The sequence below is a fragment of the Phalacrocorax carbo genome, chromosome 11 (assembly GCF_963921805.1).
Source record: "Phalacrocorax carbo chromosome 11, bPhaCar2.1, whole genome shotgun sequence".
Taxonomy (NCBI): domain Eukaryota; kingdom Metazoa; phylum Chordata; class Aves; order Suliformes; family Phalacrocoracidae; genus Phalacrocorax; species Phalacrocorax carbo.
In genome coordinates, this window is record NC_087523.1 from 12063732 (window position 1) to 12077969 (window position 14238).

At 54.7% G+C, this 14238-nt stretch overlaps 1 protein-coding gene across 1 annotated transcript; it reads right to left on the reverse strand.

The window, feature by feature from the left end:
* Positions 1 to 315: 315 nt before the first annotated feature.
* RAB9B (RAB9B, member RAS oncogene family) lies at positions 316 to 6489 on the reverse strand. Its single transcript, XM_064463132.1, has 3 exons — positions 6317 to 6489; positions 4563 to 4632; positions 316 to 3729 (listed from the first exon to the last, which is right to left on the reverse strand). The coding sequence occupies exon 3, from the start codon at positions 3692 to 3694 to the stop codon at positions 3089 to 3091; it is 606 nt and encodes a 201-aa protein (XP_064319202.1). The 5' UTR covers positions 3695 to 3729; positions 4563 to 4632; positions 6317 to 6489; the 3' UTR covers positions 316 to 3088.
* Positions 6490 to 14238: the final 7749 nt, after the last annotated feature.

A 14238-nucleotide genomic window follows, 5' to 3' on the forward strand; every position in this document is an offset into this window, starting at 1 on the left:
GAAGGACTCAGCTTGCTGCCGAGAGCCCAGGCTGAAAATTAAAATGTAGTGACAGAGGGAAGCAATATGGAATATTTCTCCTATGAAAGTGTTTTGTGATACTCTTGAAAATACAAAACTGGTCACTGGATTCAGCTGGTAAATAAGTTCTATTCCTTCAACTACCAGTCTAGCTAGGTACATTCAGGAATAACCAACCCCTTTGATCCCTTAGTGACTTCTCTCTGCCGAATGCTATAACCAACCCAGGTACACATCCCTCAGGAGAACAGGAATCAGCTTGACCTTTGATAAACCAAGACGACAGCTACTTCCTGAATTCACTTGAATACATCCATGGTTTATTTGCTTAAATAAAGGTAGAATCTCAGTTTTACAGTTCCAGTTCTGTAGCAATAGCAACAACCACAGCAGCATGAGTGGACACAGAGAAGGAATGGCTGTTGGCACTGAACTTTGCAACAAAGAGTTCAAAATCCTAGCTCCTTTGGAAATTGTGCGTATTATTTAAAATAAATTAAACAACTTAAATACATTATACTATACTTTTTAAAACGAATTTTTAAAACACATAAGCGTAACAAAATAGGTTTTTTTTAAAAAAAGTCATTTATTCAATGTCTGTTAGGAATAAAATATGCTGGGTAACACCCTCTGGCAATACATACGCTCTGCACAGCCTGTCCACAATGAGGCTCTTGAGCTTCAGCTATCAGCATCAACACACGCCCAGGGTACTGCAAACAGCATGCTGCACCCGTGCCTCCTACACCACAGACTGTTCAGCCTCTGCCCTCTCCCACAGGAGGTGCCAGTCCTTACACAGACCCCGGGAGATCCGTGCTGGGGAAGCGGCAGTTTCACCTGTAGGGAGTTCCCTCAGCAGATCCTCTGGCAGGGCTGGGCAGAGCACAAGGGCCTGAGCTTGTTCAGACCCTAGGGGCCCCAGCTTTGGGGGAAGGTGTCTGTTCGGAGATGTAAATCAGAACCACAGGTTACAGAGTCTGGGATTGTGAAGGCAATATCAAGCAGTGTTAAACTGAAGAAAAATCTAGAGGCCTGGGAATGTCAGACATTGGTAAATAAACAGTAACACTAACTTTAATATCCTGTAAAAATCTGTTGCAGCTATGGAGGCAGAGCCTTCTCTTATACCTCAAGGGACCTGGTTTTCCAGAGACTTCCCATGAATTTGAATATTCAGCCCAGTTTAGAAATCAGATCCCTCTAAAGCACTTTGCATTAAAGCTTCAGTCCCTTCCACATGTGGCTGCCTGGCAGAGAAGGGCAAGATGACCCTGAGTTCCCCCAGAGGAGATTCCCTGCACGCTCAGAGACTGCTCGTCAATGGGGATTAGCTGCCACCAGCCAGCACGAGGGCAGAGATTTCCCTGCTCTGAAGTACAGTGTAAGTGAGGCTGCTTGATTTGAGCTACAAAATTTATCATCCAGTAGCTCATCACAGTGGAAATTGCATTTGGTGGCTAGTGGATACATACTCAGGGAAGCTCTCCCTGTGGCAGGCTCCTATGTGCATATGGGCAAAGTCATAGTTTTGGACAAATGCTTGCAGGGGAAGTTGCAGGACATGAGGTTATAATGGTAAAGACAGTCAGCAAGCGCTAATCTCTTTGCTACACAGATAGCTTGGGACTAACACCTAGCAGGCAGCAGGAGCTGGGATCAGCAAAGCATGGCATCCTTTTCTAGAAGGTTCTCTGCCCACCCCTACCATTTTTCAGCCACCTTGAACAGAGATGAAACCCGTACAGCTCTCTCCCCAGTGAACAGAACACAGCAACCGTTAGGGAAGTCCAGTTAACCGAGTGTATGTCCTCCACCAGTAAAGTCTGTCAGATGAGTTACAGATAAAACACACCAGATTCACCATTAGGGAGTAAGGGCCAGTACAACAGCATGAGTTAACTGTGCTCAGCAGCACTGCACCTCACATAATAGGTAATAAAGTGAATGGTTCTGTGTTGCAGCATCCAGATGGGAACATCCGTGCTAAAGCAACCGAAGATGCTGATCCGCCAGCTAATGAAGCACAGTGGTCACCAGCCCCACACACTGAGTGGATTTAACAGCTGACCACACATGACTGCCCCAGTCACCTGCATACCTAGGAGACTTCCCACCTACCTACCACCCGGTCTGCTAGAGCATATCATCTGGACACAGCGATTACTTGTGACAGAAACCAGCTGAAGTTTCATGCTCCAGATCTCCTGAGTAACTCAAAACCCTTTGACATGACCCAGTGAGTGTCCACATCAGTATTTTTCATCCAGGCCTTCAAGGCATGATAAGCGAGATCCAGTGTTAAGCCTCCAGAAGAGGCAAGGAAACATATATTAAACAAGAAGCAGACAGTCTCTCCACAAAATAACACTCACACAAGACAAAGAGGTGAGGAAAAACAGACCAGAAATAGGTAGCTATGAAGAAATGATGCTGCCACATGCAAACACAGGTGCATCTCTCCTTCATATGCTGCTTCAGATCCGAGCTCTAACAATTCTCAGCAAAATACAGTCTGAGAGGACACAACGCACTTATCCCAAACAACAGATACGCACATCTCAGCCACTCTAGTATTTGGCATTCTCACAGTCACATAGGCTAGAGTCTCTTCAACAGGTTTCATTCACTATGCTGAGCAGACTTTCCTTTGGCAGTAAGGTCATGAGTTTAGTGGGTCTAGTTTTTTTTGAGTTCAGGACTAAACTAGTTCAGAGTGCCTAGAGCACTCTCAGCTTTGTTCCACAGGCAGTTCTTGGTACAGATCGGTATCCACTGTCTTTAGTGAATTTAAAGGACTATAGCCCAGTCCTTTAAACCTGCTAAAACAGACAGAGATGGAAGCAGGACTATGTTCACATGCTCTTTTGACAGCTCTCTCCTGCAGATACATCCTCTGTGCCCGAAAACTCCAGCCAGAATTCAGATGGTGAGGCTGCAACTTCCCAGTGAGCAAATCACCTATTGTCCTTGTGGCCACCCTCCTCAGAGTGCCCCAGAGCTGCCTGCACTTATTCCGATCTGGCCGCTGGCTTGAGCAACGTTCCCAAAGCAGCAGCCACTCTTAACAACATGAAGACCCTGATTTGGAGCTGGAGTGCAGGTCAATAGTGTGGCCCAGCATGCAGTGCTCTAGCTGCTCCTCCACCGCCAACACCTGTCGCACAGCCTCCTCAAAGGCCACTGCCACATTGGTATCATCCTTGGCGCTAGTCTCCAGGTATGGATAGTTACCGTTCTCCATGCACCAGGCCTGGGCCTCCTCTGTACTCACTTGTCTCTCAAGCTTGTCTATCTTGTTGCCCAGGACTACAAATGGGAAGTGTTCCGGGTCCTTCACATCAGCATAATAGATGAACTCCTTCTGCCAGTTACTGAGGTTCTCAAAGCTCTGCCGGTCATCCACACTGAAGGTCAGCAGGCAGCAGTCTGCTCCCCTGTAAAAGGGGGTTCGCAGGCTCTTGAATCTCTCCTGTCCCGCAGTGTCCCAAATCTGGAGGGTCACAAAACGTCCATCCACTTCCAGGTCCCGATTTAAGAACTCCACACCAATCGTGTGGAAAGCCTGTGAGTCAAACTTGTTGGTGACGTACCGGTTCATTAGGGAACTTTTCCCAACTCCACCATCCCCAAGAAGAATGACCTTTAAGAGCAAAGACTTCCCACTCATTGCAGCAGGACAGAGGGGCGCAGTACCAAGGCAATCTGCAGGGTTCAGAAATAGTACAAAATAGCTATTTGACTCATGGATTCTACAGAAAGTCACACATGGAAAAACAGAATATGGCATTTCCATCCCCATTTCTGAAAAAGTTTTGTATATAGGCGGTAATCTCACTTATTAGAGCGATTAGGCTGGGAATTGGACAAGCTTTCAGGCACACAGGTCCAAAATGGAAGCAGCAGGTGACCACTGTAAGTACAACTGTTGAAAGTTAACTATCACTTATACCACTTTTGGTGAAAACTCTGTATCTGAAAACTTCTCTAGTTTTTTCAAACATACCATCACTAGCTAAACATCTCTTCTGGCCCATGTCCTCAGGCTATCCCAGAAACAGCAAAATCATTAGGGATCGCTGTCACTGTTCCTTTTCACTGTTCAATCACTAGCTAAATAATTTCTCCTATCTGACTTGCTGTACTGGAATGATGTAAAAGATGTACAGGCCTAACATCTAACATCAATACATCTGGCAAACCAGTTCTTAATCACCCCAAGAACGCTGACTCACCTTACAAGCAGAGCTGTGCTTGTTTTTTGCGTGTGATCTCTACAGCTCCGAAGGGCTTTACAAGGCACAGAGACCCAGCTTCTCTGCTGCTCTTTTTTGACAGTGCTTTTTGCAGGCCAGTTTGCTAGGGCACAGGTGCAAGTTCACATTGCAACAACCCCCACACCACAGGTTCCTTAGTCAGCAGTCACAAGAGAAAGGCCAAGTACCAACCAGTCCTCCCCCTCCTAGGGACATTCTGCAAGCGAAGGTAAAGGCCTGACACAGAATAAGAGGTTTGTTTGGCTGCTCTCTGTACTGTACCTGCTCTAGAAATACAGCACTTCTGCCTCCAGGACTGTCCAGAGAACACCTTCCTCCAGCATAACAGTCACTAAAAAACAAACATCAGTCAGTGAGGTTGCCAGAGCTGTGCTTGGTGCACAGTCTTTCAATTCGTAATGTTGACAAAGGCTGGAAGAACAACTGCAGAGCTCTAGGGAACTGAAAGTGAAGTACTGATGGCTGGAGTAAAACAGGCAAGAACAAGGTGCTGAGGACAAGAGCTTTCCCTGCCCTAAGTAAAGTGGAACACAACCCATTTCTGTCCAGGGCAGAGCCAGTACATTATGGATACTAAACCCAAAATAAGAAAAGAATCAATTGAAGGAGCTCTGGCGTGAGTGCACAGGCTGTGTAACCCATGTCTCCCCTCAATCCAGGGGATGTTGATAGCTTTGATCTGCTTGGCCTGCCTACCCACACACGCTGGAATCTGATCTGAGCATTGAACATGTACCTGAATCTGATAACCAGAAGAGTGAGACAGCTGGCAAGAGCCTGGCATGAAAAGAGATGGGATCCAGCTCGCTTACACCTGCTACCAACATTCCTGGGAAGGGTGTGGACATGTAGTGCTGCTTAGTGATGACACCACTAGACCAACCTCCAACCAAATGAAACAGGAGCATTTGGCACTGCTCAGATCAGCACTCCTATTCCTTCCAGGCCAAAAACCACTTTCTGCATTAAAATGCAGGGGGCCCTGTTTGACTTTGTTTCTGCTTTTTTTGCAGCTCTCTCAACTAGTGCTTACCACAAAGCCAAAATCAGAAACTTCTGCTTCAAATTAGTTTCTGCAGGAAGAGCAGAAACTAACTAAAGGCTCACCAATTTCACTTCCTCTGCACAGAAACACCCCAAATCAAGCATGGCTGAACTAACTTGATGGGCCATGGGACATGTGAGAAGCACCTGTGCAATCCAGTGGTTCTGAAGCAAAGAACAAAATGCAAATGTCACAAGAGACAAACAGGAATTACAGCATAGTTCCCTGAGGTTGATGGCTTCAGGAAACTCTCCCCTGAGCACCTGAGCTGTTCAAAACCCTTGCTCTACCTTTTCCAAGCCCTTGCTGCAGGGGTTTTAAGATGGCCCCTTCCCCCTTTCACCAAAGGCCTTCCTGACACACACCATCAGCCCTGACAAGAGGTTCTGTTTAGAAATAGTTTGCTAACAAGTGACTAGCAGACATTTTTTAAATGACTAATGGGTTATGCTAGTCTACTCCAGAGCCTAGCAGGTTAGCAGACTACTGACAGACATGACACCACCATGACACTGATGGGCACGCTGCCACCCATGACACCGACGTTAGCAATGCTGTTTGCAACCTGCGTTCGCTGGTTAGCCCTTTGTAAGCTATTTCGGAGGCTAACCTCAGATCGCAGCAGCACGGAACCCCCTCACGCAGGACGCCAGCACCTGTCTGCAGACAAAAACAGCGAGGTGCGTGCGTGGGAGATGCACGCTGGGCCCCGCCCCGCTCCCCAGGCCCGGGCTCCCAGCTCGGCAGGCGGCGAGACCCTCCGGCGGACCCTTGCCTGCCTTCCCGGCCCTCGCCCGACCCATAGCTGGGCCCCCACGCCGGAGGGCCCGAGGAGCAGGGCCCCGCACAGCCCCGGAGAAGGCGCCGGGGCGCCTCGGAAGCGGCTGGGGGAAGGAGGCAGGCAGGCAGGCAGCCCGCCAGCATCGGGGGGCCGGGGGAAATGGCGCCGGGCCGACCCGCCCGCCCTTACCTCAGTCTACGCCGCTGCCGCCCACCTGACCCGCCGGGCGCAGGTGCCGGCTCACCCCGCGCCTGCGCGGCGCACGCGCTCTGCCGGCGGGGCCCCGCCCCGTCCCGCCCGCGCCGTCCTGCCGGGGCGGCGGAGCCCCGCCGCTGCTGTCAGGCGCGTCCCCTCACCGCCCTTCGCCGGCCGCCCGCGTGTCTCCGCGCCGGGCCCGCCTGGCCCCTCACTGCCCTCTGCTGTCAGTCCCTCACGCCCGCCCCTCCAGCCCGCTCCGGTCCCCTCACAGTCCCTCCCTGTCCCGTCCTGTCTCCTTTGCCCGCCTCACAGGCCCTTCCTGCCACCGTTTTGCCACTTCATTCCCACCCAGCCGTCCCCACACCAGCTCCCTGCTGCCGCCCCGCTGCCCGGAGGGGAGGCGCAGTGGGACCCCCGACCCGGGTCCGGCGAGCAGTCCCGGGGCTGCCCCGGCGCAGTGGTGGGGCTTCCATGAGGCCTGTGGGAGGCCAGGGCACCCTCGCCGCAAAAAGCCCCTTCCCCGCCTGCAGAGCACAGTCCCTACACAGTGTCACTGCAGGCCGGCGGCGGTGGCCGTCCCCAGCCCCGCGCACCCCCCGCGCCTGTTCGGCGCACTCAGAGGCCTGTCCCTCACCCTGCCGCGGGAGCCCAGCTGCTGCGTGAGGGGTGAGGGGGACATGCAGAAATAGATTAACAAATACCCCAAAGGGCTTCTCCCCGATTCCCCATTTAGGGCTGAGGGAGACAAATTACTCCCCTCATTCCCACCTTCACCCATGGACCGGGACGGAGAATGTCTTAAAGAAGCAGGTTTCTGAGGAAAAGCAGCAAATGCAAACATTTCAGATGGTTGAAAGGAAAAATAGTGGTAAGGTCACCTCAGGCTGGGGCAGATAGTGAGGGGAGTTGGGGGAGGGAGGGGGAGACCAGACCCCTGGGTGGCTGCAGGGCAGTTTTGGGGAGCAGGAGCCACCTGCCCGCCCAGGCATCATCAGCTCTTCTTCCCACCAGTGCCGCTGCTGACCCAGAGACAGCTCCAAAAGCTGGGGACACCTCTCGCTGGGGACTGCAAGACACCCTGGGCACCTTCCCTGGGGGGGCAAGAGTGGGGACCTGTCGTATGGACACCCAAGGCTTTTTGACCGTCTGAACCCAGGACCAGCCCCAGGGCCAAGTGGGTGCTACAAGTGTGTTGATTACCTCCTCTCCCCTGCCCCTATTCCCACCACCACCCCCCCGGAAAAACATGGGATGTGAGGAGGATTTAAATTAAACCAGGGATTATAGTAATACCAGCCTCAGTGATCTGTTTGAGGAGATGGGGAACAAAAGTAGCGTAGGAGGATGAGGAGGGGGTGGCAGGGCAAGGGCCTGAGGGCGCAGGGTGTTGGCAGTCTGGGACCAGGGGAGCCCTGGGAATATGCGGGTGCTCCTTGGGCATGTATTTGGGGCACCAATGTACGTGCCAGGGCCAGAAGTGTAGGGTGCTGCTGGTACAGGTGGCAGACCCAGCCCAAACCACTGGCTGGGGCTCGCTCCAAACCAGTCCAGGTCCCCGCACCAGCCCTGCCAGGGCCACGTGCCACTGGGGTGAGCCTCTGACCATGGCACACCTCCCCCTGCCAGCTCCCTTTGCCTGGCAGCCGTTTAATCCCATTATTCATCATTACTTATTTATTAGAGATCTAATTTAGCTTGTAAGAATACCAAGGCCAGGAGGGGTGAGACACTTCCTGAGCAAGGTAGAGCCACCAGGACAGATCCTGCTAAGGCTGGAGGGGCATGGTGCTCTGCAGCAGCACCATACCATGCCCTGACACCCTGGACCACCCTGAGCAAGGCTGGCAAACACCAAAGCCTCAGGGGGTGCTGCTCACAGGGCTTAGGGAGGGCAGCATGTCCCTGCAGTGCGGGCAAGGACACCACAGGACCAGTAGCCCTGGCTGACTGTGCCGGTGCTCAAGGGGCCCCCATGTTCCCCCAGGCTGAGCCGTGGGCACAAGGAGCCATTGGAGAGTCATCTGCCCATCTGAGCAGGGATGTGCCTGGGCAGGTTTGACTCCTAGCAGCTGTGCAACTTGGCTGCCTCGCTGAGCTGGGTGACAACCTGTTCGGCATCTGTAGGGGGTTGACCCTGGCTGGATGCCAGGTGCCCACCAAGTTGCTCTGTCACTCCCCTCCTCAGCAGGACATGGGGGGAGAAAATAAGATGGAAAAGAACTCGTGGGTCAAGATAAAGGCAGTTTAATCAAGCAAAAATAAAGGCCACACATGGAAGCAAAGGAAAATAAAAGATTTATTCTCTACTTCCTATCAGCAGGAGATGTCCAGCCACTTCCCAGGAAGCACGGCTTTAGTAGGTGTAGTGGTTGCTCTGGAAGACAAACATTGTAATAATGAATGCCACCCCTCTTCCTCCTCCTTTCTTTTAGCTTTTATTGCTGAGCAGGTGTCATGTGGTATGGAATTCCCCTTTGGTCAGTTTGAGTCAGCTGTCCTGGCTATGTCCCCTCCCAAGACCTTGCCCACCCCCAGCCTACTGGCCTTTGGGGATGAGGTGGGGGAATGCTGGAGGGACAGCCATGATGGTGTGGGAGCACTGCTCAGCAGCAGCCCAAACACTGGTGTGTTATCAACACCTTTCTAGCTACCAATAGGAAGCACAGCGCTATGAGGGCTAATAGGGGGAAAATTAACTCCATCTCAGCCAGACCCAGTACAGCATCTCAGGGAAAAGCGTATCTTATAAGTGAAAGGTGACCTCCGAGGGGACTAACTGTGGCTTGGTGGGTTGCACAGCGCATCACAGCCACTGCCCCACAGCTCCTCCACCCTGGTGTGGTGACACAGCCTGGCGGCACAACCTGGCATGGCTTACTTGGCCATGCAGTGGGGGGGAGGGCCTGGACCTTGTCCTGAGAAGTTCTGTCAGGGACAAGGGGCAAATTAAATAGGAGGTGATTTGCAGAAGTGGGGCTCCCTCCTGAGCCCCCAGAAGGAGAGGAGCAGGAGGGACGCAATGGGGAGCCGCTGGGAGGGCTGGTGCTTCCCACAGTGCCCAAGAACCCAAGCCCTGGGCTCAAGGGCAAAGGAGGAACGGGTTTATCTGGGCATGACCTCGCGCTTGTGGGAAGCCTGCTGAGAGCTGGCATTGCCCCAGCACTGCAGGCAGGATGGGACATTGCCTGCAAGCCCTGGGCACTGCTGCCCGTTTCTCCAGGAAGGTTTATCTGGAGGTGGGGACACTGCCCAGGAGCCATGTGCTAGGCAAGGGGTGCCAGGGCAGCGTGGGCAGCACCAGAGCAGCAAAGCAGGGACTCTGCAGGGCACTGGGATCCTGGAGCACAAGTTGTTTTACTCCCCTGGGCTTGGCTGCAGCCCTACCCAGGGAGGCTGCGACACACACGCCCACCACCTGGCTCTCACTCCCGGCTCTGGGTGTTACAGCAAACACAGGGGAGCCGGTGCCAAGGTAAGGAGCCTTGATATATCCTTGTACCTGCTGCCAGCCCATAGCCATGCAAAGTGCTGTCAGCTCATGCCCTGATGAACTCATCAAACATCCCACACTATGGCTGGGGCCTCTCCCTTTGTTCCAGCCCCTGTGCCCAGCTCTGCAGCTGATTCTCCAAGGCCTGTACCCGGTGGCAGCTCCAGCCCATGACATCCGCTCTGAAACATGCCCCAGCACATATGCTCCCAACACAGCCCTGCCACCCATAGCCCATGGCTCTGAGCAGTGACTGCCAGGCACCCATTTCCCACCCCAGGACCAACATAGTTGGAGCACAGCCTGGGAAGGCCCCCCCATACATCTCACCCTACCCTACACAACTCAAGCCTCCCCGAAGAAGTGCTCTGTGTGGGTTTCATGAGATAGGCTGAGGCCTTGCAAACTCAGCACTCGCCAGCCACCACACAAACAGCTCAGGGGTGTAGCAGCAACCCTGAACAGCATCATCCACGGCAGCAAGACCACACAGGTAGTGACTGGCTGGAGATGGAGTGGCTGCCAACACTGCAGGGGAATTGGGACTATGGCAGCAGGGATGGGAGCTGCCTCCTCACCACCTCCTCCCGCCATGGCACTGGGATGCTGGAGGTGCTGTCGGCGCCTTCTCTGCAAAAACTGCAGCCCCGTGAGTTCCCTCCCTGCTGAGCTGGGAGTGACACGGGAGAGGCAGCATGGAGAGGAATGTGCCCAGGCTGCTGAGCTGCCTCTCTGAGACACAACACTGCAAGTGGGGGCTTGTCCCTGCTCCACCGCAGGCCTGGGGCTGGCAGTCGCTGAGCTGTGTGCTACCACCACAGCCTTTGCCCTCACCTCCTCACCATCCCCAGCTTGGCCCCAGAGCCCCTCGGCCAGTTATCAGGGACGTGCTGGGTGACGTGGTGGTGGACCTGGTAGCACCATAGGAGGAAGCACCAGCCATAATTTTACCCTGGTGTAGGTGTGCAGGCAGCTTGGGGCTTTGGGAGACAGCACGAGGCATCTGCTGCAACATGCTTATCTGCTGCCAATCGCTCCTGGGCTGGTTCCTGGAAAGCCGTGGAGGCAGCTGGCCGGTGCTTGCTTGCGGCCTTGCAGGGGGGAGCTTGGCCCCTGCTGCAGCAAGCTCTGCTCGGAGACACACAGCAAAGGCACCCGGCGGCAGAGTGGGCTTTGTGGCTGCAGGGACAGAGGGGTACACGGCATCCTGGCTGCCTCTTGGCAAGGAAGGTGCCTGGGCGGAGGGCTGGAGGGAAGCCACTCCTGCTGCTGCTTCAGAGGTGCCTCTGCCCTGCCCACAGTTGATTTTGGGGGAAGCAACAAAAGGCTGTATACCCATGCTAACCCCTGGCTCCTATCCAGCACCACACCCTCTGTGCCCAGCTCGTCCCCTGCACCGCGTTCTGCGCAGCCAGCCTGGCCCCAGTCCCCTGTGGGCAGTGGGATGTTCCCCCACAGGCTCATACAGGCAGGTTTGGAGCTGTGACAGCACATCGTCCCACCAGTGCTGGCAGTGGGGTACTCGGGCTTGGGGACAGCATTGCCCCTGGGGAGAAGACACCGACCTCTGCCTTGTCTGGGGCTCCATGGGTGCTGTACCCCAGCTGCTGCCTGTGGAGAGGAATACATTACAGAGTGGGGGCTAGGGATTGGGAGCAGGGGAACAAAATGGCTTTTCATGCTATAACCCTTTGTAATGAAGCACCAGGGGGAAGAAAAATTATAAACAATGTCTCCTGTGTGAGCCAGCTGCTTCCTAAAATAAAGCACTCCTCTCCTCCATCAGCTGCTGTGGCTCGGGCACAAGTGCGAGCACTGCCGCACGACACCGGAGCTGTGTCTCCCGCAGCAGCACGTGCTCCTGCAGCTCCCAGCATGGCCCCACGGGCCTGCAAGAATCTGCAGAATGCAGCTGGAGGGGCCAGAAATGAGCAATTAATTCTGGCTGCTCTCAGGAGGGGGCTGTAACCCACCGAAGGGCTCAGCACCCCCAGGCGCCAGCAACATGCATGCCGCTTGGCAAAGGCATGCGGCAAAGCTGCTCCCACCTGCGCCCCATGCCGGCAACAACCCGAGCAAATGTGGGGAGTGCAGCGGGTTGCGGGGTGGCTTAGTGCATAACTCCCCAGCTTTATTTAGCCTTGGGTGCTGGCAGGAGCCTGGTCCTCACCAGAGCTTTGGAGGAGAGGGCAGGAAGCTCTGAGCACTCCTGGTTTGTCATTACTTGGACCAAGCCCTCGCTGGCAAGGGATGAGTAAGCTCCTGGTAAACCTGACCTCCTGGGCATTATTTCAAGAGCAGCTGCCGGGGAAGGTGTTGGTGCGTGCTGAGGGTGGCAGCCCGGCTCTGCTGGCCACCGTGCAGCCTGCAGGCAAGTCTACCAGCGTGGGTGCCTGGAGGCACCTGGCTTGCTGTGCTCATGCCTTTGCACCTGCTGGTCAGGGATGGTGGCTCTCCTGTCCCAAGGCCACAGGGCCTGTCTGGCATGGTGCTGCTCCCTGCCACAGGATGGGGACAGCTTGTCTGTTAATCCTCCCCCTGTGTCACTGAGTGTCCCCAGGGGACAGTCTGACCTACAGTGCCACATTGCACACACTATCCCACCCTGTGGTGGCCTCCCATCAGCTCCATTCTTGAAGGACCATGGTCACTAGCTCACACAACACTTTCATTTCCTTGTTACTGCTCAGTTTCTTCTTCCTTCCCCTTTTACAGTCAAACTTATAACTATCTCCATGCATGCACACGCATATCCTCCCCAACAACTCCCAGCAGAGGTTTTCCCTGGCAGCTTGTTCTTGCTGCCCCCTTGCCTCTCCACTCCACCGCTGCCACTGTGGGTTTGAGCTCTGTGCTTGGCAGCGTGTCCACCCAGGCAGGGGAGACCTGGTGGGGAAAGGCTGACCGGAATGATGCATAGGCAGTGACAGGTTTTCCCTAGGGACACAGGGAGTGGTGGGTGGGGAGAACCTGCACACTGGGGAGCTGCAGCATCTGCCTGGCCACGCAGCCTGGCTTCGCCTTATCCTGTTTGCTCTGGTGATAAACCCACACCTTCCAAGGAGGTGTTTGCTTGAACCGACTGCTGTGTGGCTGCGTGGCTAGGGCTGGTGATTTCCTGACGTCCAAACCCAGGACCTGCCGCAGGCCCTGGTCGCCACCACCTCTTGGCTCTTACCACGTTCTGCCACAGCTCTGGGGGCTGCCAGATGGAGAACAGCCATGGGAAAGCTCTGGCTGCTAGTGTGGAGAATCTGGGGTTGCACTGGGTGATCCATGCTGCAAACCAGCATGGTGCTGCAGGATTCGTGGCGGGTGCCGCAGCCTGGCAGAGTGGGTGCTTGGCTGGGAGGAGGGGGACACTGGGGTGCCCAGTGCGGGGCTATGCACAGGCTGACTCAGACACCTCCTGCGAGACATGGGATTATAATCCTTCACACAAGTGTATATGGGGCCAAATCCTCCCCCAGCTGAGTCAGAGGGAATGGAGCAGCAGCAGGGGCAGACACCCATCGCAGGCACAAGCCCTAACCTGAATTCACCCCATGCTGCTGCTATTTGCCCAAATTCCTCCTGCCAGTGACAGCCTCCTCCTCTGCAGTGCTGGCCACAGCTCACCACCTGATCAAGCAACGGGAGCTGCGCTGGGAGCAGTGGGATGGGCCTTGGCTGGGGAGAGGCATGAATACTGCCAGGAGGAGCTGACACACATAACTTACCTGGTGCCCAGCAAGGGAATATGGCATCAAGCCCTGCCAGGAAGGCCCAGCTCTCCGGGTAGCATTGTCCATGCATGGGTGGCTGCTGGGGCAGCCCACGCTGCCAAAGCCACCCCATTTTAGGGGACATCAGCCTAGGAAGCATCCTGGCCTCCCATACCACTGGCAGCATGTGCCCATGCACGCTGGGGCAAAAAAGAGAAGGTCTGGGGCAGGGAGGGAGGGAAAGTGTTATTACAAAGGGCTTTTCTGTAATGGTTCTCCCCTTACTGGCTAATCCTCTGCTGGCAACAGGGACATTTCGGGCACTGGGTTGCAAAATGGGTTTCTCTTTATCCTCAGACCTGAAGGTACAGGGTTTGGGCAGTGTGTCCGGCACTTCCCCATGCACCATTCTGGCAGGGATGTGGGTGGAAGAAGTGCTGGGCTGCCATCATTTTGGGTGGACACAGCTGCATTGGCCATACAACCCACCAAGATGGGCTTGCTGGGTCTGGGGAGCTGACCCCAGCTCCAACTGATATCCCCAGGGCCGGACTGGGGCTGCCAGCCCCTGCAGTGGTTTCCTTGGGGCACAGACCTGGCTGTGACAGCACTTAACCCCATGTCTAAACCTGCATCACTGCATCCGTGGGGTGGCCACAGTGAAAACGCAACCCAAACCCAGGTGCATCAGCACCCCTGTCCTCACTCTGCAGCTCCCT